This window comes from Drosophila ananassae, chromosome 2R, assembly GCF_017639315.1.
Source record: "Drosophila ananassae strain 14024-0371.13 chromosome 2R, ASM1763931v2, whole genome shotgun sequence".
NCBI classification, from domain to species: Eukaryota; Metazoa; Arthropoda; class Insecta; order Diptera; family Drosophilidae; genus Drosophila; species Drosophila ananassae.
The window spans coordinates 8,384,683-8,412,625 of record NC_057928.1 but is presented as its reverse complement, the minus strand read 5'-3'; the positions used below and the strand labels follow the sequence as shown (position 1 = coordinate 8,412,625).

Here is a 27,943-nt window from a genome sequence, read left to right as displayed (position 1 = left end):
ACACCAATGCACCAATTTGAAAGCTTTTGCCGGCCCGCCGCAAGCTTTTGCAGCTTGCATGTGTGTTTCTGCGCTCGTGTGGGTGCATAGTTCACTGGCGCCAACTGCAAAAACAAAAAAACAAAAACAAAAACGTAAGCAAATAAAACAGGAACTTTTAAATGATCCTCAGATACAAGCCAGAAGCGGACAAAAGATAGCAAATGCAGATACAGATTCCTCCGAATCAGATACAAGATACAGATACAGAAAAATCAAAAAAGAAACACGCGCCATACAGAAACTTGAAAAGCTTTTCCATTCGTCATGCAAGCAAATGCAAACTAAAAAAAATGAAAAAAAAATGAAAAAAAAAACAGTAAAAAATAAACCGTATGTGAGCTTTTTTCTACAAAGCTCTGAGGAAAGAAAATATAAAATATTAAAAAAAAAAAAATAGAAAAACTTACAGTTTTAGGTAAATGGGACACAAAACGCACTTTTAGAGATAAGCTCCGAGGAAAGAGAGAGGCTCAGCCTGTAGAAAGAGAGAGAACGATTTGTTTACATCTTATCGCGAAAGTCTTATCAGAATTGTCATTCATTGCCCGCCTTTCGGTTGCATTTTTGTTTCATTTTTTAATTCGAAATTCGAGTCCGAAAAAAATAAAAATCGCTTCTCATTGCAATTTTTGTCAGCACTTCCCTCTACCTTCTTCGGCTTTATATATATTTTTATTTGCATTTTATTTATGTATTTTCTTCACCTGCTGCTAATTTGTTTTTTAAATTGTTGTGGCAGGTCTTGGTTTATTTATGTTTTTTTTCTTGTTTTTTTTTTACTCCCTCAGGCTTCTTTCAAAGGCGGGAAAGAGAGAACTGTCTTATTTATGTTGTAATTATGTTTATTTATGATTTTTTTTTTTCTGGTTATAAATTGTAAAGTTTTCAAATAAAAGGAATTATTTTGGGGAATGGTAGAGATTTAAATTGAAGAGGCTCATCGCTAAAGATTTCTTTGAAGAATCAGGAAATTTTAAAGGATATTGGCATAGAAAATAATGAACAAAATTATTACTTGTGACGAAAATTCTTTATAATTAATCTTAAACATTTATGAACTTAATCACGTGCCTTGAAATGTAAAAAATAAATAAATAATCCCATCCCAGACCAAGGCCCTTGTCTATAATTAAAAGCTTCACAATCACAGACAACCAAAAAAAAAAAATCAGTGACGAAAATTTCGTAATCAGAGACCTTTAAGCAAATATAATAAAAAATTGCTACAGTAAATAATCAAATAATTTACACCCCTGGCCGGGCTATGATGTAAGCTTATGTCATAGCTAGCTAGCTGCTTCTGTTGTCACTCTTCTCATATTTAAATAAACAAGAAATATATGTGTAAGGGGGCGGAGGGAGGTGCGTTGCTGTTTTTTTTTTTTTTATTTATTTTTATAATTTGCTTACAATTTGTGTTGGGAGGTTTTTTGTCGCCGCGTCGGCTTATCTGGCATAGTATATACTATAATACCCTGAGCTGATACCGAAATCCGAAAAGATCCGAAGAAGTGACGACGAAGCTTTTTTGTTCGTTTTTTGTTTTTTTCGGTTTTTTGTGTGGTGGCAGCCATAGTTGATGTTGATATAGCTTTTGATAGCTGACCCACTTTGGCTATTTGCATGGCCTACTGCACTTGGCCAAGTTTTTGTCTCCCTCTCTCGAGCGCGCACACTTAGGAGGGCCTAAAAAAAAAAGGTGATACGATTATAGAAATAAAATATGAAATAAAAAAATAAAAAACTTAGTCATACACATTTTGCCTAGCGCTCTGTCACAATAATTAGTTCGTTGGGAAATTTAGATCATGGCAGCCATATAACATTGTAATAATAATTGCAGCTAAACAAACACACAAGACAGTGGAAAAAATAACAAAAATTAAACACAAAAAAAAAAGACATTGAAACCGTCTATACCCCTTCCTAACTCATACCTTATCCAAATTTTCTTTATTATTTTAGTTTACATAATAGCTACTGCCTGCCATGTGCGTGTGTTGGGGGTTTACTGTACAGGCTTCGTTCGTACATAATAAAAAACAATAAAATTGCGTAAATTGTTTCGCTTCTGGTGCGTTGATTTTCGAAATCAATTTTTATTACATTTGGGGATTTTTGGTGAAAATTATTTTTGGTGGGGCTTTTGTTGGCACTTATTGTGCAAATGAATGGAGTATAGTTTAGGTTTATTAGGAAATTCATAAAGAATAAATAAATATAATTTATATAGCTTGCCTTTCGTCACCTACCTAGACAGCCGTTTGGAATGAAAAGTCTTCAATGGTATGGATTAAGAAAAAATTCTTAACCTGGCTTTCAGCCAATCCATCAGTTGCTTAACCCTTTATTTGGCAAACAAATTCATGTAGAATAATGAAAAATATTTATATAGCTTACCTCTCGTCACCTACCTAATCAGCCGTTTAGAATACAAAGTCTTCGAGGCTATGGTTTATGGAAAGAATTTTTAAACTGCCTTTCAGCCAATCCATCAGTTACTTAACCCTTCATTTGGCAAACAAATTCATGTAGAATTAGAAGAATAGAATACCTTGCCTTTCGTCACCTATCTAGTCAGCAGTTTAGAATAAAAAGTCTTCAAGGCTATGGTTTATGAATTAAATGGTAATGGCATGGTAAAATTCTTAGCCTGTCTTTGGCAAACAAATTTGTGTAGAATAATTTCAATTTAATTATAAAGCATGCCTTTCGTCACCTACCTAGTCAGTTGTTTAGAATAAAAAGTCTTCAAGGCAATGGTTTATGGAAAGAATTTTTAAAATGCCTTTCAGCCAATCCATCAGTTGCTTAACCCTTCATTTGGCAAACAAATTAATTAGTTTTGACACCGTTTAACTTTAACCCAAGCTGTTGCCACCGCCGCTTTGTCATTCGTCATTGTTTTCCATTGTCAACTTGCATATTTGTCCTTCACTCGAATTAACATTGCAATAATAATGTTGAATAAAACAAATTTTAACCGTTGTTGACTCTATGACTCGACTAACTTAACTTCAAAACTAAGGACTACCAAGTAAGTTGGTTATGCAACCCAAATACCATACATTTCTGAGTGAGTCAAAAGTTTTGTGACTTTAATTTCGTAATGCGACACAACCTGATCTCAAAGGACACACACATTTGAGATGCACTTGTTTTTGTTTGTATGGTGTGGGGTGTGGGGTGTGTGTTTTTGGGGTGACCCGCCCCCTTTGCTCGACTGACCCGCCCCCTTTGGCAACTCGGAAACTGGGTCACTGCAATTTGGGTCACCTAGATTTGATTACCAAACCAGCCAAGAGTCGGCGTCGTCATCGGTTCAAGCCGAGCGCACTCTGGCCCTCTCTCTGTTGCTCTCTAAGTATAGTATAGTATTTTTTTTTTTTTTTTTTTTTTTTGTAAAAATCTAGTACATGGCTACCGCTACCGCTACTGCTGCGTGTGACAGGCCACCCACTGTCCCTCATACATATACATTTCTATATTTCATGTACATATTCTCCTTATATCCCTTTATATATGTATATATATATTACAATGCCCTAGCACATGAATAGCCTGAAACGGCAAGAAAATAAAAGGGATTTGAGTAAATGAGTGGAAAGGACAATAGCTGGAAGTGGCAGGATAAAGATAACATTGGAAATGAAAAGGATAAGCTGCCATTGAAATGGGTACAGAGCTCAAGAGCAGGAAATGTTTCTAATAATTCGATTTTATTTGAGGTTTAACTTATATTTTATTATTAAACCACTAAAATAACTCTTGAAATTAGTTAAAAAATAAAACCTTAACCCTAAATAGGTCAAACTCATTCAATATTCACTTCAAGCCTCTCGCCAAATCCCACCATATGGCACTCGGATACAATGGGGACTTTCCCTCAAAAAACCAAGCAAAAGGAAATCGAACGGTTGGATGACAAACCATCCGTCTCGAAGTAAAAACTTAACGTAAATTGATGAAATTGATTGGAAAAACGTATTCCGAACAAAAACAACAAAACGTAATATAACCAAAATGTATTTCAAAATACAAAATGAAACAAAAAACCCATCAGATACAAAAAAAAACGAAAGTGCGTGCGATGAATGAGCAAAATTGCGCAAACGATCGTGAACGCTTCACATTGTTGAGTGTTTAAAAAAAGATACTCTTTCAAAGGGTATTATAAATTGGTTGGAAAACAGGATTTTTATAAAATTATTTTTTGAGATTTTTTAAACTTAAAAAATAGCATAAAAAAAGAGAAATCTTTATAAAAATAATTAAATAATCTTGATAGAGTATTTAAATATTCGTTTTCCCAAACATATCTACCTCTCTCATTTCTATTGTTTTTCTTACGCACATCGAAAAAAAAAAAAAGCTGCCAAAAAAAATAAAATATCAGCAGTTGTTGGAGCAAACGAGAAGGGGATATGGGGGCCCTGGCAACATAAACACAAAAGTGCGTGAGCTTTTTTTTTTGGTTTCGTTTTCAGCGTTTTTTGTTGGGTTAGGTTCAATATTGAATAGCATTGTTGTTTTTTTTTTTTTTTTTGGCAGTTTTGGTGATAGTGGCAGTGTGGGTCGCTGAAGGGGGAGGAGGTGGCGTGGAAGCTTCGGTGCGTGTGGGGCGGGAACTGTTATTGCGTGTTTTTGTGGGCAAGTATGTGTGAAAAGTGTGTGTGTTTGGATACAGTTGAGCTTCTTTAACGGGAATTTAAGAAAATAAAATAGAATATAAATTATTTTAAATTAAAATTAAATGTTTCTCTCTTTGAAGAAGAGAATAAAGAGAAATAAACATTTTGTTGCCTACTTCTGAGAGCTAATATCTGGCAAGGCTGGATGCTGAAATAAAAAATATTTTAATATTTTATCTCCATAAGAAAAATTGTCCCTTTTAAGGATACTTCACTGTGCTTATTGTGAGTGGTTATATTAAAAAAAAAAGCTCCCTGAGAGGCCTCTTCTCTTCTTCTTCCTTTTTTTTTTTGCTCTCACGCACACTCTTGTAATCCGCTTCTCTCGGTTCGTTTTCATTTTCATTATTTCTTTTTTTTTTTTTTCTTTTTTGTTTCTGTGTCGATTGCGTTGTTGAATATTTCCACTTTGTTTATATAATTTTAATCAAAAAAGAAGCAAAAACAAAAATAAAAGCGAAACACTAAAGAAAAAATGTACATTTGTGTGTGTTTGTTCGTAAAAAGCTTCAACGTTTTCAACAAAAGTAGGTTAGTGGGTCACCGTATCTAACAACGAGGCGATGGCAGCGCTGCAGCAGAGACGCCAACGGCGACGCAGACGCTGACGCCGGAGATTTTGACAGACGCCAGACGAAGCGAATTTTTTTTTGTTGATTTTTTCTTGTTTTTTTTTTTCACATAAATATATATTTTCAGCTTCTTCATCATCTGATTTTCTTCTTCTTCGGTGGTTTTCCTTTTTTCATCTCATCGAGTTTTGTTGTCTGGTCTGGTTTTTGGTCAAGTCTTTATTTTGGGCTTGTTTTTCTTCCATTTTGATGTTTTAGCCAAAGACTTGCCTCTGTTCTTTTTTTTTCTTTTCGAAATTGCATTAAAAATAGTTTTTTTTTTTTGCAATTTAATCGTGCTATTTTGTGGTTTGAAAAATTCTACATAAATATTTATTTGTTTTCTGTTTAGATAGCCGAGATGAAAGGAATTCTAAAGCTTTACAGGCTTTCTAGTAGATTTTTGACATAAACTAGGCTACAATTTTAATAATGAATCATTAATAAATGTTCCCAATAATGGGGTATGCATATTAGCATTTTTTGCATATTAGCGATTCATAAATCTGCTTTCAGCCAGCTCAGCAATGGAATCTCAACGATTTTGTGCCAAAAACCCAAAAACCGCACAGAAACGGCAACAAAAATTATGAAAACCGCAACAGCAATAAAGAAAAAGCAGCAAAAATCAGAGAGACCCACACAAGCTATTCAAATGTGAATTAAAATCGTAAAATCGCTGCTTGGTTTTGTTTAATTATTGTTGTTTAAGGCTCTCAAGGTGGCTGCAGTCCAAATTCAACAACAATATCACGACAGAGACTCACAAAACATCCAACTCATGTCTGCCTAATTGGGCAGATTTTCCTTTTTGTCGTTGACTATTAACAATTAACATTAAACATGTACAAAAAAATGCAAAACAAATTCAAATAAAATAATGTACAACTTGTCCGTTTATTAACATTTTTTTTATAATCATATTGCGGCAAAATATATAAAAAATTACTTAAAAAGGCTTGAAAATCAAAGACACAACTAAGCTAAAAAGTGAATAATTTAGAGATTATTTAAGAGAGTATATATTATATTATATATAAGAGACAATATATTAATATTTTATTTTTTTTTTAATTTGATTTAAATATAAATTGTAGATTTAGGCTTTATTTTAAGGAAGATTTTGGAATAAGGAATTTTATAAAAAAGCAATATAAGTTAGTATAGGTTACTAGTAATCACTTACTTAAAATATACCATATAAGAAATTTTTATAAATATTTTTAATTATTAAACTCCTGCTCTTACTTTAATTTTTTTATTTTTTTTGAAACAAGAGAGTTTAATAAAAAGTTACTATTCGGTACTCGTTTCAATTAGTCGAGTTTCTGTGAGGTGACCCCAATAGCAAACTAGAAACAAGTCCTGTCCCACAGCGGTCCTTCAGCCACCGCACCACCGCTCCGCTGCACCCCCTCACCCACCCCCGCCCCTTTCAGTTGCAGGCAAATGCAACTCATTTGTTTCTACGCATCTGGCGGAGGCTTGAAGGATCTCCAATCCCGTTCCCGCGCCACACACCCACGCTTTGAGACGCCACACACGCCCTCCCCCCCCTCAGACGATGCTAAAAACGCGCATTGCATTTTAAGCAGAAAAGCGCACCCCCGCACAACCCCACCACCACCCCCTACACTTTTTCTGTTTGCAATTGTTTTTGTGGCCTCGTGACCTAGTTTCAAGCTTCGTCAACTGCAACGACAGCAGCGGCCGAGGCAGCGGCAGAGGCAGTGGCAGTGGCAGCAGCAGCAGAGCAGAGGCGCTGGGGGGGAGGCGACAGCGATGAAGCCGACTGAGACGTTTTAAATGATTGCAGTCTCTGTTTTCTGTTTTCCGTCTCTGTTTCTTTTACTCTTATTGTTGTTTTTTTATATTTTTCTTTTTTTTTGTATTTTTTTTTTTGCACAAACAACGAATCGGCGACTGAATGATGAAGAAGAACCCAATTGGTACCATAAAATCGAGCAAATCAACAACACACGACGCGAATTGCATTGAGAAATGGCAGAGGAAAATAAAAATGCACTTTTTACGACGATTTTTCAGTTTATTGCAATTGAAATTCCAGTCGGGGATTAGTCAGCAATTAGCATATAATTGAGGGGGTTGCGGGGGAGCAGATAGAGACATGAAAACAAAGGGATGTTGTTGAAGACAAAAAAAAAACAGAGAAAGAGGAAAGTAAATTATTTTAGGGCGTGTTAAAAGGATTGTAAAAAAAGAGAAATTTCTTAAGTGAAATTTTATTATAAATTCTTCCAATAGGTATTTTTTACATAAAAATATTCAATTTTATATTAAGTATACGCCTAGTTGCACTCAAAGATTAAAGATAATAAATATTACGTATACGGCATGTTGTACATGATCTTTATTATTCTGAATTTTATTAAAAATTAATGAAATGGTTATATTTTATATAAAAATATTAAAGCTGTAACTTATTTTAAATTACGCATACGCCTAGTTGTACAAAAAGAGTAATTAAAGCAATAAATCAAATATTACGTATACGCCCCGTTCGAAATATTTTAAAATATGCTCAGAAAATCATATTTGAAGTCTAAACACCGACTTAGTCAATATTAAAGGTCAATAAAGTATGTCATGGTATTTATATAAAATACTTGTACTAGTTTCCAAGTCAGAACCGAAACTAAAAATGCGAAAACAAATAAATATTTTCCATATTAACCCACTAAATTGATTGATTATTATAAATAAATAATTAAATGAAGCATGGCAATCAAAATCAACGTCGTGCCACACCTGTTCCACCGCACTTCGATTCGCGATGATATTCCACATGACAGCCCAGCAAGACAGACAGAGCAGCGGCGGGCAGAGACGCCGGCTGCGACGTCAGCAGCGCCCCGCCATTCGGCGGCAGCCGATCTACAAAAATAACAAAAAAGGAACAACATTCAGCTGACCTCATTACAAAAATGCTATATATTATATCTACAAATAATAATAGCTAATGATATTAAATAATTTACAAAAAAATAAGACAATTAATTATTAAATATTTTATAATTTTTTTTAACTACATAATTTTAATGGCAAAATTATTATTTTATTTATTTTTTTTTAGAAAAGATACAGATTTTTAAGAGAGAGAAGAGTAGGGTAGTAGAGAGTAGCGGGAAGAGAGGGTATACGAGGCGTATGCGTAATTTATTGCGCATTTATTGAAAAAGTGCACTCTGACTAAATGTGTATTACGAGTTTGCTGTAAACTACACAGTGAAAAATTCAACAAATTGTTATTAGTTAAATTTATAAAGAATTAGTAAACTTTTTTTAAATAGTTTTTGGCTTAAATTTGTAATTAAATCTATTATTTTTTTATAAAAAATTTTAAAATATGCCTAAGCTATTAGCCAAGTTTATAATACACTGCACACTATACATTTTATATATAGAAATACACAATTATACAAATCTACATTAAGCTGACCTCCTCCTCAAGCGGTTATAGCGACTGAGAAGTCGGCAGCGACAGAGGCAGAAGCAGAAGCAAAAGCAGCGGCGAATTGCGGTCGAAACCGTCCCTGGGCGAATCTATCTGTATCTGTATGTGTGTGTATATGGTTGAGATTGTGTGTGTGTGCGGCATATGAAAACTGTGTCAAGGTTTTTTGAATAATATTTTGTGCAGCGTTAACGCGACGTCAGCGCGGCACAGAGAAAACGACGTCGCCTCCTCCTCGTCCGCCCCATGTTTTTTTTTTTTCTTTATTGCTCTCGATTTTTGTTGCTTTTCTTGCTGTGGCATTTGTTGTAATCGCCGTTGTTGCCATGTTTGCTCTTTTCATTGTCTGTATATGTGTGTGTGTGTGTGTGTGTGATGTCTGTCCCTCCCCCACCTCTTTTCCTCACTGCCTCTTTGTATTTGATCATTTTACTTTGTCATCGTTTTTTCTTAACAATTTTATTATTTTTTTATTTATTTTTATTTAATTGTGCATTGTCGACTGTATATTATTTATGTTATTATTTATTGTTTACTTTTTGTGCGGCTGGCTCTTTATATTCAATTGAATTAAGATTCGCGCCTTTTGCATTTAATTGGGTTTATTTGTCAATTAAGCGGGTTTATATTTAAGCATTTAGTATCTTCTCTTTCTTCGCCCCAACAAAGGGAGATAAGAGTGTAGCTGGGGAGTGCGATTGTAACTGTTTAATCGGAATGTGGATTGTGGGTTGCGGGTGGCGGGTTGTGGATTGTGGGTGGGTGCGATTTATGTTTCCCGGGATTTACATTTACCGTGGGGTAGGTTTAATCTGACGGAAAGTTCCCAGAGTTGACATAACCCACATACAGAGAGTGTTGCCAAACCTTTTTTTTTACCCCTACCCCCTCCCAATTAGCGTTTTGGGGGAAAAAGTGAAACCAACCGCTAACAGATGTTGCTCTTTGAGGTTTATTTAGGGACTTCAAGTTGAAATCAAAGACATACAACTAAACTTTTGTTGGGCTAAAATTAATTATAATCTAAAAAAAAAATATCTATTAATAAATCTATTACATATTTATAAATATGTACATATGTCTGGGAAGAACAAATAGCACACCATACCATCCTAAATCAAAACCCCCTAATAATAAAAATATAATAATATAAACCAAAATAACTCTCTCAAGTCCCACTGTACCCTCACATATCCCCCATATTGAACCGATTTCCGCTCCTTTACCATCTTAAGATCCCACAACACGCCCCACAAAATTTCCCATTGACCCATTAACATGGAAACATGGAAACCCGAAAGCGAAAAAGAGGCAAACCAATACACCAGAAACCGAAAAAAAGACACAGACACACACACACACACACCGAAAAAACAACAAAAATGCGCGTATATACAAAATATTATAAAAATAGAGTTCGGAACCTATCCTAAGATATTTGGTGTTGTTGTTACACCACACCAGCCCAGCCCAGCCCAGGCCATTACATCCACCCCACACCACCCCCTTCTTCTGACAACAACAACCTACACCAACATGGCAACAGTTTTCCATTACACGGAGAAAGAGAGGGCGGGAGAGAATCAAATGATTCCCCCGCACACCCAAACTAGAGTATATCCCTCCTACTCTAACAACCACCACCCATTTATTGGCACGCACACGCAAGAGCCTCAAAAGGGAGCAGGTGGGGAGGGGGGAGCACTCGGCGGGGAGGCAGCGTAGGCCTGAAACGAAAACGAAATCGAAATTAATCTCTCTAACATAGACCTGAATCTGTACAACAAAAAAGTAGGTCAACTGTGGCAGCGCCACTGGCAGAGCAGTCGGCGCCACACACACACTTTCACTTATTACATTATTCAGGCCCCAAAAGCTGAGAGAGCCCTCTGGCACGCTGAGACGTGAGAGCACGAGGCCCCAACGAGCAGAGAGAGAGTCTGCTTGTGGGCGAAACTTGTTCGTTCAGTCGACGTCGACGCTGACTGCGCTGCTTCGGTCGATTATTTCATATTGAAAGCAAAAGTGATCTGAGGCAACTGACAAAAAGAGAGGTGAAGAGAGAGCGCTAGAGAGTCTCTCTCAAAATGGCTCCCACCGCCCCCACCTCGGCCCCCTTGATTGCCGGTTGGGGGGAAAAATGTTACAAGGTTTCGTTTCAGGTTAAGACTAGTTTTTTTTTTTCGTTTTTTTTTACTCTGGTTTTTTTTTATTTTATTTTTCAACTTTATACATTTTTTTTTTGGGGGGTTTCTTGTTGCTTGTATAAACAAATTTTTGTATTTTCTAAATTTAGCTGTTGCTATTGCTGTACTTGTGTGTGTGTGTGCGTGTGCTTTGTTTGGATTGCGATGACGACAGCCGTGAGAAGAAGAAGAGGAAAAAGGGGAGGTATTCGAAAAAAAGGGGGAGATTTCTGTTTTTTTCCCCCCAGTGCGTCGTCGAAATAAGTGACCTGCCTCATTTGAAATTTGTTTGCGGGCGGCTGGGAGCATTTATTTTATTTTATTTTTGAGATGCAATCGGAAAGGTTGGAGGTTGAAGTGTCTGTGAGGGAGGGCGGGGGCATTGAGAGGGGGAGGTAGGGTGGGCGTAAGTGATCGTGGATAGAAAAGTATCTGGGAATGTGCTTGGCAATTGGGTGAGGCAATTAGTCTAGTCTTAGGAACTTTTAAGCTTAAATCTTTCAATATTTAAGTCTTAAAAAATATTTAAATTTTAATTCTCACTCAAAAAAGTGCTTTTAAGGATTTTCTTATCATTTTAAACCCTTTAAAGACCTATATTTTAGCCTTAGTAGGAAAATGGTCTAGGAATTTTGGATCTTTTAAGCTTAAATCTTTCAATATTTAAGTGTTAAAAAATATTTAAATTTTTTATCACTTTAAAGAATGTTTTTAATGATTTTCTGATCATATTTAACCCTTTAAAGACCTTTTTTCGGTCTTAAAATCCCATTAAAAAATAATAAAGCCTTGTACAGTCCTCTCAAAAAGTCATCTGGCTATGACCCATAACCACTTCTCCAATCTTTTGGCCAAAATTATAAAAAATGGCTAGCAAAAAGTGTTGTTAGCTTACAAAACGCGCTCTTTGTACCTTAAAGTCTCCGAAACTATGAAAAAAAGCCAAAACATTAGCCAATCGAAACATAAATTAAAATGGCCTGACCAAAAAAAAAAACCGCCCCCTCTTGTCTCATGTTCAGAATTAAGCCGCAGATACACAAAAACCAAATAAAAATAAAAAAAAAATAAATGAAAATTAACTGTAGATTGCGTAAAAAAACAAAAACCCGTACTACAGTCCACCAACAAAAAAAAAAACAAATAAACAAAACCTTCAACGACACAGAAAATGACCAGCAAACCCCAATCCGAATCCGAATCGGATTCCAAATCTGATTCAGTGACCAAAATAACAACAACAAATGACACAACAAATGACAAGAAACACAAAACAAACAGAGGGGACAGGAGCTTTAAAAATAAAGAAAATGCAGTTGAAACAACAATTGAAGACAATTTTGGTGACTTTTTGTATGCGGGGCACGTTGCCACTAAATTTTATACATTTAATGTTTTATTATGAAATTAAACGAAGGCAGCCAGAGCCAGAGCCGTCAGTCGCTCAATCTCTCAGTCTGTCCGTCAATCATTCCGTCAGTCACTGTCCACTGTCCAGTGTCCAGTTCAGAGTAGCGTCATCGTCACAAAAAAAAAAAAAAGACAAAAAAATATCCCACATAACACAGAATACAGTTGAAGCCCAGTCGACAGTTAAAAACAGTTGAAAAATTTGTTTTTTTTTTTTTTTGGATTTTGTATTTTGTTGCTTTTCTACCACACGACATTAACATTTGTGCCACCAGCGCAGGCGACAAATCGACGGACAGACGGACAAACGGACAGATGGCCAGATGGTGGGCCAATTTCGAGGGGGGGACTGGCTTTAATGTTTTGTTTTCTTATGTTTTGGCAGTCAAGCGCGAGCCTGCGCACATTTTTTGGCCAGCTTAATGTGCTTTTCAAAACCACACAAAAATTTCAATATTAAAGTTTAAATGTCAAGCTAAAAAAGACTTAAAATGGCTGGAAAAAAAATAAATTGTTTAAGAAAATAATATATTTTTCCCTTATTTTATCCTAACTATTATTTTATTATTTGATTAATTTTAATTGAATCTTAATAAAAACTTATTTAATTTTAAATATCATTTAAAAAGTCCTATTTTTGTGATTATTTTGTGAATAAATTAGTATAAACTATTTAATAAAATTAAAGGCATATTTTGTAAAATTAAATCATCAAAAAATATAACAAATTGCTGCCAATATTCTTAAAATTAATTATAATTTTTTTCTTTAACCTATTGTTTTTGACATTTTGGTCGCCTGTCTTCACTGTACAGTGGGGCATTTTGTTCAGTCAAATGGTGCGCTGTCGCAGAAACTGATTGTGCGACCAAAGACTGCCAGCGATTGACAAACAACTGTCGAAAAAGTCATTGCGCATGCGCGCAAGTCAAAAAGGCAAACGTAACGGAGGGAATGAAACGAGAACTCCAAAAAGCGAAAAGTGTTTTGGAGTTAACAGATCTTATTTTGGGGTGCATATATACATATGCAGAGAGACACACAGAAAACCCTACATACCAACATAAACAGACTTATTTGGGCAACGGTTACACGGAGCCATTTAAATGGAGTAGCGAAGTGGAAGCTGTTGCTGTTTCTGTTTCTGTTACTGATGCAGAAGTAGGTCTCCTCTCGCATTCGTATCGGTCTTTCGCTATCAGCTTAAGCCCAAAAACCTGTTTGGCCCCTCCGACTCTGCCATGAATCAAACAAAACCGAGAGTGAGAGTGAAACGTAGCTACAGTATGGGTTAAAATAATAGTATTTTAAATTATTATTTTTTAATTTTCAAACAAAAAAAATTATAAAAAAAAAATATTGCCTAGTTATGGGGTAACATGGCACACAGTGCGTATGGTTAATTACGTATACGCACTATTGGCCGATAATTACTAGAAGAATAGATAAAAAGGAAATATGATTTATTTTTTTTAAATTAAACTATTTTTATTAAAATAAAAATAAATCATAGGCGTATAAGTAATTTTTTTTTTCACTTAAAAATTAATTTTTTTTTTTGTATTATTTTTAAATATTTAACCCCATCTGTATAAAGTGTTTTGTGTGTCTTTGTGTATTTTGTCATTACCTGCTGTCCATATGATCAAAGATCCAAAGTCTTGTTGGCTAGGTCACGAACATTTTTTTTTTTTAATTTTTTTGTTTTTCTTTTTTTTTTGGGAAGGAAATGAAAATTTGCCTTAGCCTTTGTTTTCTGTTTCTGTACTTTTTTCTTGAGTAAACTTTTGAGTGCGTTTTGGCCATTTCGTAATATTGGCTTACGTATCTACATACATATATTTAGTGTGTGTTTAAGTGAGTGTATTGTATCTCTGGCCAATTGTTTTTGTAGAGCAGAAGAGCAGTTGAGCAGAAGACAGAGCTTGGGGTCTGTCTCGTCGGAGTTGCGTCTTCTTTCATCTTTGGTAATTGAGCGTTGAAATGTTGTAATCCCCCAGCAACCTACATGAAGGTGGCAAACGTGTTTAACTTTTTTTTTTCTTCCACCTCCTCTTTGCGTCATACGCAAACAGAAACAGAAGAAAGAGCGGGGGGGTATCTTGCGGCAAGAAATAGGGATGGGGGGAAGACATCGTTGAAAGTTCCCTCTTAACTGCATCTCATGTGGTTTTCTTTGGGATTTTCCCTTTCCTGTTGCTAGTCTCTTGTTGGTCTCTTTTTTGGGTTTTTTAATATTTTCGGCATTTTTGTGATTCATGAACTGCCCACAAAACGTTGCATTTTAATGGGTGTCATCTCTGGCCGAAGCTGTAGCTGTTACCTTTGTTTTTTAGGGCCCAGTTTCGTTTTTTCGCTTTTAGTTCCGTTTTTGGTTAGTTCAGGAATCGGATGATTATAATTTTTTTTTGTCGGGTTTCAGGCTTCAGACCTCAGACTCTGGGGAGTGAAAGTTTATTTTGGCGAAGCATGCCTGTATTTTATGCTCCTTTCGGCGAAATCTTATGCAATCTTTTTGGGTCTCGGTGTTTTTTATATTTTTCGGCTTAATGGTCTCCTCCAGCCCAAGCCCTGCGTATCGGAGCGGCGTCCTTATTTGGGACCGCAGAGTTGTTAAAATTTTGCCTTTTATAATGAGTTATTTTCCAATCCCCAGTTCCCATGGAGTTCCGCTAATTACCCTTAAAATATTACGTATACGCAGCGCTAATTGATTTTTTTTTTTGGAAATAATTTGCAATGGATTTTAGGATAAAAAAAATAAACAAAAATTCAACCCACTTTTAAATAATATAATTCTTTAATTAACTGATTCTTTGAATCAGAGTCTAACATAATAAAAAAAAATGCTAATAACTTGAAAAGTATGACAAATAAGCTTATAAAAAATTCCCTCTCGTCAGCTTAATAACAGTACATTTTTGAGAAGAAAAAAAAAATGCATAAATCAAGAAAACCAAAAAGATACAATAGCTTTATATTAAGCCAGCAATAATACTTATTAAAATATAAAAAAAAAAATAAATAAATAAAAAATATGTATGAATAGGCGAAACAATAACAAAAACATAGAAATAGGAAACGAAAACGCGCCACATGAAAACCGTGTCATGAACAAATGCAACAACAGCGCCAAAAACAACAATGAGAAACCCACAAACTAATTGAGACCAAAACACAGACGCAAAACGGAAAGAAAAAAAGAAGAAACTGAACCAAGCAGCTGCAGCAGCAGCAGTAGAAGAAGAAGAAGAAGCAACTACCAACAAAACCCCCAAAAAAAAAATAAATAAATTCAAAAGAAACTGACTAAAAAAAAAACTGCTGAAGAAGAGACCTCAAAAATTCCCAGTTTATTTGAGTGAGTAAGAAATTACAAAATAGCCACTTGAAAAGTTAAGGCTTAAAGGCTTTCATAATGCCGTTTGCTTCGCACATCTACACTTGCAAAAAATAAGTGCTGTACTTGAAACTAAAATCAAAGGAAAAGAGAAACAATTTTTGAAGAAAAAGTAATAGTTTTGAAACTGAAAACTCCTTTGAAAATCTTTAATTCCTAGTGCATACAATTCCATGTATATCCTCAAAGAATGACTTATTGTTGTTGCGGACACTGTACAGTGGTTAACAGTGGCTCAAAGCCAGGCCAAAAAAGTTTCACTTTCGCTTTCAGCTCTCGCAGCCCGAGTTGGTTTTGAGTTTGAATTTCAAAAGCGACAAAACCCAACAACAAAAACAAAGCCCCCGAAAAAGGGGGGCACTAAGTCAAGCCAAGCAGCGCTGCCTCCGAGAGCCCTACAGAGAGACTCTCACTCACACATGGATACACTGGGGGAGAGTAAAGAGAAAGAGAGCGTGGTCTATTGAAAGTGAAACTGGCGAACGGTGAGCGGCAAAGGCGCACAACCGAGCGTATACGTAATAACCGAAATGGCCGACGAGTGAGAGCGAGAGTGAGTGAGGCGGTCGACCCGACGTCGGCCGAGGCAGTGCAGCGCAGTGGCAGCGGCAGAGGCAGAGGCAGCAACAGCGGCAGCGGCAGAGGCAGTGACAGTGTAGTGTAGTGTATTGCGGTATCCTCGCCGTTTACTTGGGTTTAGTCAATCGAGATACGTGGTTGATGTTGGTCGTGTTTTTCGCATAGCACTTTACACACACAAATATACATATATATATCTGGCCATACATATACACAGCTAGTATATGCCTGCTCTATATGCCACAAGAGCCACTACCAGCTACTGCACCTTACAACGAATATAATATTATTAACAACAACAACAACAACAGATGTGTGCGCGTGTGTTGTGGTAGTGTGTGTGTGTTTTTGACCCAAATCGATCGATCAAAAAAAAATAAATCAAAAATCAAATAACGGCAAAATAGATAAAGATAAAAAAATAAAAAAAGAGAAGAGAGAAAATTGCAATCGAATTGCAATTGCAACGATAAATAAAATCGAATTGCACATTTAGCCGCCGCAGTCGCCGCCGCCGCCGCTGCCGCACCTCACGTCCCACCAGCAGAACAGCCCCAGGATTATGTTCTCTTGCTGCGTAGCGTGAGTGTGTGTGTGTGTGTTGCATGTGTGTACGTGTGTGAGTGTGTGCACTGCAGTGCAATGCAATGCAAATTGTTTAAACAACAAAACAACAACAACAACAACAACAAAATTTGTTTCAAACAAATAGTGCAATAAATAAAAAAATTCGTGAAGCAGCAGCACCACCACCACCAGCTGTCGCCTGACCCACTTTCAAAAACCTAAAACCACAGAAAAGAATACACCTTAAAAATTAAATTAAAAAAAAATATTTTGGAAAAAATAAAAGTGAAAAAGAATAGAAATACAAAGCAAGCCAAAAGTGTTTATATCTGCAAGTAATTAAAATAAAAATCTTAAATCGTTTCAATTCAACGCACACAATCAAGCTATAAGATCTATATAGATTATAAAGTCCTACCTCTATCCAGGCAACAAACAAACAAACAAACAAAAAACAAAGTTTATAAACAAATCATCCTTTTTGCTGTCTACACATATATTATATTATATTATAATATTTAATATAAAATATCTATCTCACTCACCTCGTCAAAGTACCTGCAAGAAAAATAATTTAATAAAAAACAAAAAAAACTTCACAACGCAAATTTCTTCTAAAGAATAATTGTTAAAAAAAATATTAAATATTAAAAAGTTAAAAGTAAAAATCTTTAAGCCCCAAAAACATCACACAAGTCTCTTGAATAATTTTCTTATAAAGAAATAAAAATCAAATAAAATTCCAAAATAAATTTCTTTCAAAAAGAAATTAAAAATCAGAGAAGAAATAAATTTTCAAAATAAATAAATTATAAAGCATAATTATGATGGATTCTGTTGACAATTGAATGTCCATCGCATTGGCCTTAAAAATGTTGCAAATAAAAAACGAGAGGAATTTGAGTTCAAAGACCAGACCACCGTATGCCAACCAAAACAATTACATGGACCTATTTTACAACCACATTTAGAGTTTAAAAATAAAACTAGAACTTGCTTATATAAATATAATATATAACAAAAACAATTCCAAGTTCCGTCCAGGAAAAGTATAATATTGATTTCATTCGAAAAGAAAAAAAGTTACATGAAATGTTATTAGAAATGGATCAGCAACAGGCGACCGTACAGTTTATATCGTCGCTGAATATATCGCCGTTCAGCATGCAGCTGGAGCAGCAGCAGCAGCAGCCCTCCAGTCCGGCACTAGCTGGTGGCAACAACAACAACAATACAACCACCAGCAGTAGCAGCAACAACAACACCACCACCAGCAGTAGCAACAGCAACAACAATAATAATAATAACGATAATGAGGCAAATGTTATAACAAAATTCGAACATGAATACAATGCCTATACGTTGCAGTTGACGGGTGGCATTGGAGGCGGTGGGAGTGGCAACTCGCACCACCACCAACAGCAACAACAACACCAGCAGACGCAGCAGCAACAACACCAACAACAGCAGCAGCAACAGCAACAACAGCAACAAGATCACTACCAACAACAACAGAATATTGTCAACAATGCCAATCAATTCAATGCCTCGTCCTACTCGTACATATACAATTTCGACTCACAGTACATATTCCCGACAGGCTACCAGGACACCACCTCCTCCCACTCCCAGCAGAGCGGGGGCGGTGGCGCGGGGGGCGGCAACCTTCTCAACGGCAGCTCCGGCGGCAGTTCTGTCGGCGGCGGCTATGTCCTCCTCCCCCAGGCGGCCAGCTCCAGTGGCAATAATGGCGGCAATGGCGTCCACATGTCCTCCGGCTCCATCGGCAACAACTCTGTCGGCAATAACGTTGGCCCCGGAGGCGTGGCCGGGCCGGGCAATGTGATGGGCGGCACTAGTGCCGCTCCAGGACATGCCGGCGATGTGATCGACTTCAAGCATCTGTTCGAGGAACTGTGCCCCGTGTGCGGGGATAAGGTGAGCGGCTATCACTACGGCCTGCTCACCTGCGAGTCCTGCAAGGGCTTCTTCAAGCGCACCGTGCAGAACAAGAAGGTCTACACCTGCGTGGCGGAGCGGTCGTGCCACATCGACAAGACGCAGCGCAAAAGGTGTCCCTACTGCCGCTTCCAGAAGTGCCTCGAGGTCGGCATGAAGTTGGAGGGTGAGTACAGATTTCTTTTATATTTTATTTCATTTCTAGAGATGCTTAGATACTTACTTTGGTTAAAAATTAATAGATTTTGGGGTTCTAGGAAGGTTTTATGAGGAGGATAGGCTTATAGATACATAGAACATATATAATTTCAAAAATAAGTGGTTGGAGGAATACGATTTTGAGTAATATTATTAACAAAAAGAGTAATATTATAAATATTATAAATTTTATATACTCTGAAAGACCTATTAGACCTCCTTTGCAAAAATTTTTCTATAAAAATAGATATTTTTTATGGACTTCTCACATGATTTCCTCGATGACTCGACTTAATTGATCCATGGACATTTAGTAGCTTCTAGATAAGTTCCCCCCTTAGTCACGTATTCCGATTGACCCTCGAAACAAGTTGTAAACAACAGTGCGTATGAGTGATGTTCGAAAACCCTGAAAAGAGCGCTTCGAAAGAGGCATTTTAATATTCATTCAGGCAACTGGCATTGGAAACTTCTGGGAATTCGATATTGGGGATGGGAATTAGTAAGGCTATAGAAGAAAATAAAAGAATAAAAGAAAATGAATCAAAGATTGTAATACAATTAAAACTAAGATGAATTAAATGTAGGAAGTATAGTAAGGTTTTACTTTAAAATATGTCTTAAAAGAACTAGAACCCGAAACCGAAACCCAAACCCCTAGAAAACAAAGAGTTTCCTAAGATGACTTGTATTACAAACTATTCGAAATTACTTCCCAAATTCGTACACCCAATATATAATAGTATCCCCTTCCTAAAAAATATCATGACTCTTTCCATATCCCCCATTTCAAGTACTATTGTTTCTTAAACCCCTTTGTATCGCAAACATATTGTTATTTTCTAATCTATTGAGTTTCTGTCGTCGCATTTCTGTTTCCTCTTTTCACAAAAAGAAATGTTTTTCGAACTATTCGTCCTCAATTCCTTTGATTCTTTTATAGTCCAAGCCCCTCTATACCAGCACCAGCCCTTCCTCTCGCAAGGAAATGACATTTACAAAGACGAGAACTGAAATTCCAAATATTGGCAGCCTCAACCATGACCCCTTTCTGGCCCCTCCATAGAATGCATTTTAGTACCAAAGTGCATATATATATATCTGTGTACTTCTATATGTATATTACACAAGTCGAACGGGCCGCCGCCTCGCCTCTTGTTTGCAGTTTTTGGCTTTCGCCTGGGCCGCTTTTCGCTTTTCGCTTTTGATGGCGAAATGGAATTAAATCGATATTTCTTATTATTTATAAATGCGCAGCTACAAAACCAACAACCAATGAACCAAACTAACATTGAAAATTCTTTTGGGAATCGTTTTACTTGGAAATTCGAATTTCGAATCTCTGAGTCTCCAAGGAGTATCAACAAACTGCCGAGAATGGTCTTATTTCTCAAGTGATATACTGGATACTGGATACTGGAACGCATTCAATCGAATGTGTAATTAAACAGAAATTATGTAAATTCGGGGATTATCTGCGGCTGTGTTCACATTTCTGGCATTCTGGCACATAAACAAGCCCGTTAAAAATGTATTAATAAATACACATATATTTTCAGCGGGCCATATCCCAGACCTATCCCAATTTATATATATTCCCGTTCCAGCTTGTTATTATTTTTTGTTGGGTAGGTCGGTCAGTCTGCGGTTCGTTTCGTTTATTTGCTTGCTTCGGAATGGGGTTGGGACTTGGGGGATTTGGGGGACTTGGGGGATTGGGGTTTCTTGTTGTTCTTGGCTCTGTCACGTCTTAATGACGCCAGCTTTTGTCATTCTTGTCACTGCCTCACTGCGTTTTTATTTTCATAAAATATTGTAGTCTTTCTGTTTTGCTTTTTTTTGGCTCCACCGCGTTCTCATTTACCTTTTTTCTGTTTTGAGTTTGTTTTCTTTTTGGAATACCTTTTAAGGAACTTATTTTGGAGATTGATTTGGGTGGAAGGGTCTAGGATTTTCTGAGGATCTCTAAGGATAACTAGACCAATGATTTTCTTCAAAATTTTTTTATAGAGTAGTGACTTGTTTATAGATTTTATATTTAATAGTTAATAGTTTAGTAGTTAATAGAGTTTAATAGTAGTTTAGTAGTGAACTAAAAAAAAAATTTTTAAATAAAAATAATAATTTTCGGCTCTGATTTGTAACCAGGTTGTAGGATTCACAATATTTAATCTAATTTGTAAAGTATTTAAAACATCTTAGGATAGAAAGACTTTTTTGTTATAAAATATATTCAAAAAAGGAGTAAATTTTTAATTTTTTATTAAATCTAAAACAAACATATCTTATATAATATTACTCTTATCTGGTCCATCTTTGCAATAATATCGCAATAAGTTCCTTAAAATTTTTCTGAGTTTATTAATTTGAACTTTGATAAAAGTTTGCCTTTTGGCTTCTTTTGTATCTCACTTCCCTGGATTATTTTCGGCTTCACCTTATTACTTGCATAATTACTTTTTATTTCGCAAAAAAATATACCTCATTTTCCTTCCTCCACATATATATTTTTTTTTTTTGCGTAAGTCAAAGGGGAAAATAATAATAAAAAAAAAAAAACTTTTCCTTTTTTTTGTGCTACTGCCACACAAGTTGAGAGGGCGCCCCACAAACAAGCATGTGCAGTGAATATAGTACACAGACATGTACTATGTGCGCGGATACAAGTCGGCTGCAGATGTGTGCGAATATATAGAGCTGACTATATAAGACCCACATCCATGCATATTCGCATAAATGCCTGTAAAGATATGTGTGTGTATGTGTGAGTTGTATATATACTCAGTCGGTGCAGCATGCACCGGCCCCAAAAGAATTCCACGCCCTCACTCACCACCCGCCAAACAAGCCGCTGACGCTGCTGCGCTGCTTCTGTTGCTGCCGCTGCTGCTGCTGCAACTGAGAGAGCTGGGAGAGAGGGCTCAAAACAAAAACAGAAAAAGCGGCCGCCTAAAGAGAGACCTCAAAACACGGCTTCGGCTTCAGGCTTCACTCTCTTTTTTTTTTTTTAAAAAAATATTGTTTGAATTTTGTAATATTTTTTTTCCTGACTGACTGCTTTGGTGAACTGAATTCAAACGAGCGCGCGCAATTTTTGTTTTTGTTTGTTACTTTATCATTTGCAACGCTCACTTGCGTCTTGTGTCTTGCGGCTGGTGCGCCTTGCCACATGTTGTGGATGTGGCACAGCCAGCGCCAAACAAACGGCTGGAAATTATTATGCAAAGTGTAAAAAGTGTGAAAATGGTGTGATTACTGGACTGCGAAATCGTTTATGGGTGGGTTCGTTTTTGGGCCTCTGATTGCTTGTAATTATCAGCCATGATTTTGAATCAAATCCATGAATTGATAAAATCAATAAATATTTCAATTTAAATGTCAATAAAATTGTGTAAATTGCATCCGACAATTTAGCATACTTCCGCTTATTTTTTTTGACGATTATTCGAACAATATTCGTTTTATATTTGAGTTTTATTTATTGTCTCATGGCGCTCTCACACACACGTACCAAAGAGCGCCTCTCCCACACGCTCACACACTCACACAGATACTCTTGAGTCAGGCGGTGCTGCGACGCCGACTGTGACGCCAGCAGAGGCTCGGCGCCTGTAGAAACAAAGTGTATGCAATATACGTATATCAACGTATCGCCATCTCGGTTCCGCTTTCGTGTACTTGGCCCATAGTGCCATCTCTTGCGCTCATGACCTAGATTCCAATGTGTGGTGGTGTGAGTGCACGTGATATGGCAAAATGTTTGTCTCTCTTCGTGGATTTCAGTGTGTGTGTGTATGTGTGTGTAATCAATGCAACATGTAGAGAGCCGCTTATTGGACTGTGTTCGTGTGTATTTTATTTTTAATACTCACTGAATTATTACGAACATTTTCTCGTTTCTTGCTTTGACTTTGCCTTGCCTTTGCTTTTTTTTGTTTTTTTTTTGTTTTGTTTTGTTGTTTTTTGTTCGTTCCGTTCCGTCTCTTTCCGTCCTTCCGTTTTGTTTTTGGTTTTGTTGTGAAATCTCTTTCGTCAGTGGCTCTCTTCCTCTTCCCATTCCCACTCCCCCATCCCCCGATATCTTCGACTATATCTCTCAGTCAGGCTTTGGGTTTTTGGTCTTTATAATTGCGGCAATTTTTAGCCGCTTTTGGATTTTGTGACTTAAGTTTTTGTATATTTTTTTTTTTTTGGCGGCTATAAAGCCAGCGCGTTACTTTCGGCTTTGCTGGGTTAAATTGGATATGACTCACATGGCTTATATGCCATATGTTGTTGTTGCTAAGGTCCAAACAATAGGGAATTTACGGATTTCTTTTTCTTCTTTCTGTTTCTGTTTCGGCTTTTTTTTTTCGCCACTCTGGGAATTGTTAAATTTTATTTTAACATGTCACAAATTAAGATTGGTAGATTACCATTTACCATTTCTGTTGTCAGGGGAATTAGTTTCAAGTGAACTGAAATCATTTTGTTACTATTTATGTGCTATTTTTGGGTTGAATAAAAAATAGTGAATGGCGATTGAATAATTACAATTGTTTTCTTACCACTTGTACCACTAGGCGTATACTTAATACAAGTTTTTTGAAGTATTCTATGTTCATGTTTAATAAAAATATGTATTAGTAGTAGGAGTAGTACTACTAACTTGTTACTTTTAGCTAAGAACCATTTTTATCCAAATTTTTTGTTATACATGGCGTATACTTAATATTGCGTATACGCACCATTGCCACCCTTGTTCCAGAAAAAGTGATTAAACCACTACGATTTTATATTTCTCTCTCTGGCAATCATATTAATAAACAAAATACCAGCATATGCCACAAAAACTAAAAACAAACCCCTTAATAGGCCTTAAAAAGTTACTCATACGCACCGTTGACCCACATCAGTGGGGAAACAAATTGTGTGCTTGCTTGGCTTTGGCTGTGGTGGGCAGTTTTAAAAGTAACATTTAAAAGACTAAAGCCATTTATTGATTTCCCGGCTAGCTGGATGGGAAAAAAAGAAACCCAAAAAAAAATCTCTTTTTGAGGGCGAGACTAACTTTCAACAAACATATCTCTTTCTACATACAAATTGAACCACTTTACCCCACTCAAACCACTTTTCACATCGAAATTTAAATAAAAAAAAAAGAATGTCAACAAGGGCTGGGAAGTTATGTAAGAGGGCTATCATAATATAATAGTTATAATAGATCAGAAAAAGTATCATCTATCCAAGAAAGCTACACACTTTAATTTATTTTGATATTTTATCTAATTATCATGATTATCATTAAGGTGACATGGGATACACAAGAGCATTAGGAAATTATATAAGAGAGAGAGAAAAAAAATGGTAATAGCGGTACACAAAAATAAAATGGATCAACAAATTAAAAGGAAAGGAGAGTAGAAGGGGGCGGGGGCAGCGGTTTTATTAACTCCATAAATCTGCAATCGATTGAACGGATTTTGTACCTTGCTCAACATAAATAGACTTAGCTCAAAGCCCAGCCGGAAAAGGCATAAAAAAACGGTAAGGCTGTAAGTCGCCCACAAATACAAACAACTTTCCTAATACCCCGCCATACACAAACACAGAGAGAGAGAGCAGTGAGTGAGAGTGATTATTTCTTTTTATTTCTTTATTTTTTTTTGGGAGAGTTGGCAGGCAACAACAATGGCCGTGTTGTCCCAGTTTTCACACACACTGTCCTTGACCTACTCCACTCAACAAAGTTGTCTAATGCGGATGGAAGCCGCTCAGTCTTCGTCGCTGGCTCTCTTTTTGTTTCAGTGTGTGTGTATGTGTGTGTTACATTTGAGAGAGAGAGATAGAGGGAGAGAGCGGGAAATGTCGTAATAGAAAGCTCTTTCGCGTTGCCAAGCCAAAGACGGACGACATAATCGTTAGAGAGAGCAGTGCAAGAGAGAGAGAGAGAAAATTTCAAAAGAGATCCGCTCACTAACACGCATAGCTATGTGTGTGAGTGTATGTATGTTGATTATTTGTAAACAATACGCTTGACCTAAATTACAGTTACTTGTTCAGTGCACAAAAATTGCATATTCGCGAGAAAAATGCCCGAGTGTGTCTGTTTGTGTGTGTTTTTTTTTATACATTTTTCCGTTTGCTTTTGCATTTGAAATGCATATTTTATGGTGGCCACCTGCCGCCCATTGCCCACCCACTGCCCCTTTAGATGGCGCCCTGCCTCCCCCTGCCTCCCTGGGAGAAGGTGTGTGAGAAAACAACCCCCGACAATTGCATCTTTTAATCAACATGGCACTAGAAACTGCAACTGCAACTGCAATCTGTTTTTGGCATAAGCCACCCTCATAGTTCCCAGTTGAGTACGGAAAGAAATTACAAAAAATATAATTTTTATTATTTATGAAATATTAAATTAAAAGTATTAAATATTATTAAATAATAAACATCCTATTAGAAGCCCAAATCAAAAGTTAATGGTTTAAAAAAGGATAATAAATTGGAAAGATGATTTATATCTCTATCTAAAATATTATCTATTGACTCTTGAACCACTAAAGAATTTTCCATAACTTTCCTCTCAAATAAACGCATAAAAAATAAATCCTATTAAATATATATTTTTTCTCAATGTACCCCCTTTTACACACTTTATCGTGCTGCCCCATAAGAAGCGCAGTTTATTGCGTTTCATTTAGTGAGTTCCCACATATGTATAAACCCACAAACACACTTCCACACACGCACCGCACCAGTTGTATAGTTTTTGTTTTGATGCCCCTGTACAATGCGGCGTATGCGCAATATATCTACGTATGTAATAATATTCTCGCATATGCGTATAAATGTGCAGTATGTGAGTGTGTGAGTGCCTTTCCCAGTGCTTTGTTTTTGTCAAGCCCTGGCCTGGCCTGGCCTGTTATGAGTTGGCTCTTAATGAGAAATATGAAATGAATAGAATTTTTTGCAATGTTTTTGTTCTGCAAGCTCAAGGGGTCACTAAAAATGGTAGTTGTTTTGAAAATAATTCTACGAATAATTCTTTAATGCCCATAATAAAGCCACTGGAACTAGCAAACTGATTTATGAGGCCATAATTGTTATACAATTAAAATTAGATTTTTATTTGACCTAAAATGAGTCAGAAACTAATTATTTAATAAAGAATATGAAATCAGGTCAGTGCAGAATTAAAAGGAAATATAAATGATTTTTTATTGATTTTTTTTGTTTAAAAAAATGCAAAAATATACGGGGATTTCCCAATCATTTAACCTAATAATCTAGGCTTTAATATATTATTTTTAAATGTCTTCAACTAAAGTATAAATATTCCATTTATTTGCAGCTGTCCGAGCGGATCGCATGCGGGGTGGACGCAACAAGTTCGGACCCATGTACAAGCGGGATAGGGCGCGGAAGTTGCAGGTGATGCGGCAGCGGCAGTTGGCGCTGCAGGCGCTGCGGAACTCCATGGGCCCGGACATCAAGCCAACACCGATCTCGACGGGCTACCAGCAAGCATATCCAAATATGAACATTAAGCAGGAAATTCAAATACCTCAGGTGAGAAGATGCTGGATGGGACTAAGTGCTGAAACTACGATTTCATTTCAAATATCCATTTTTTAGGTATCCTCACTCACCCAATCGCCGGACTCGTCGCCCAGCCCCATTGCGATTGCGTTGGGTCAGGTGAATGCCAGTACGGGCGGTGTGATAGCCACGGCCATGAACGCCGGTAACGGCAGTGGTAGTGGCGTCAGCGGGGGCCTCAACGGTCCCAGTTCCTTGGGTAATGGCAATAGCAGCAACGGCAGCAACAGCAACGGCAACAACAACGGCGGCAGTGCGGGCGGCAACAATGCGTCCGGCGTCGGTGGAGGTGGCGGCAATAATGCGGGCGGCGGCGGTGGCGGCAACTCGGGTTCCGCCGATGGCCTGCATCGCAACGGCAACAGCAATTGCCACGAGGCTGGAATAGGATCTCTGCAGAATACGGCCGACACGAAACCGTGGTATTTAACCCAAGAACCAGAACAACCAGAACCACATCAAGAACAGTATCCAAAAGCAATTCAACCTTTGACCCAAAAATCTCCTAAGAAAAATTCAAGTTTTACTCGTTTTTTTATTCTCTATAAAGTTATTCTTAAAATCGGTGGCCTTTTTAGTTCTTTAACTTTTGAATCTTTTTTAAAAGTTATCTTTTTAAACTGATCTTTAGGAGAAAGTCCTGTAATGAGCCACCTGTTCCTTTTTAATTTCAAAAATTGATACTTGATGCGTAGACCAATTTAAAATTAATTAAATATTTATTAATCACAAACCTCTTTTTTATATAATTTTTCTGCAACAAAGCTTTGATTCCGGCACCCATCCATCGAGCACAGCCGACGCGCTTATCGAGCCATTAAGGTGAGTTTTTAGAAAGGATTTCTCCATGAGACCATCCGACCATCAGACCATTATCCATTAAATATTAATTATATTTTCAGAGTCTCACCGATGATTCGTGAATTTGTGCAATCGATCGACGATCGGGAATGGCAGACGCAACTGTTCGCGCTGCTGCAGAAGCAAACCTACAACCAGGTGGAGGTGGATCTCTTCGAGCTGATGTGCAAAGTGCTCGACCAGAACTTGTTCTCGCAAGTGGACTGGGCACGCAACACAGTCTTCTTCAAGGACCTCAAGGTAATGCCAAAGGATAACCCCCAAAAAAAACCTCCATATATATTCCACGCATACTCGAAAAGCGATTAAATCAGAAATCGAAAAAATCATAAAACTCAACAGGCGACAGAGCCACCAGAGCCATGTTGTTGTTCAGAGCCAGAAAC

The 27,943-nt window shown here is 36.9% G+C and overlaps 1 protein-coding gene and 1 long non-coding RNA gene across 3 annotated transcripts in view; one reads left to right on the top strand and one right to left on the bottom strand.

Moving 5' to 3' along the window:
- LOC6493673 (nuclear hormone receptor FTZ-F1) overlaps nt 1–27,943 on the top strand; it is a 43,162-nt gene that overhangs the window by 11,244 nt on the left and 3,975 nt on the right. The window contains exons 3-7 of the mRNA XM_001958169.4: nt 18,562–19,086; nt 26,449–26,666; nt 26,733–27,118; nt 27,462–27,518; nt 27,599–27,797. Of these exons, the coding sequence (XP_001958205.1) occupies nt 18,562–19,086; nt 26,449–26,666; nt 26,733–27,118; nt 27,462–27,518; nt 27,599–27,797 (1,385 nt within the window). The remainder of the gene's footprint in view (nt 1–18,561; nt 19,087–26,448; nt 26,667–26,732; nt 27,119–27,461; nt 27,519–27,598; nt 27,798–27,943) is intronic.
- LOC26515145 lies at nt 19–22,098 on the bottom strand. 2 transcript variants are annotated; one of them, XR_006506997.1, is made up of 4 exons: nt 21,952–22,098; nt 19,388–19,626; nt 1,453–1,728; nt 19–517 (listed from the first exon to the last, which is right to left on the bottom strand). It is a non-coding gene; the product is annotated as an uncharacterized LOC26515145 (long non-coding RNA). The 2 variants fall into 2 exon arrangements; XR_001408932.3 differs by lacking the exon at nt 19–517 and having other exon boundaries at nt 1,304–1,728.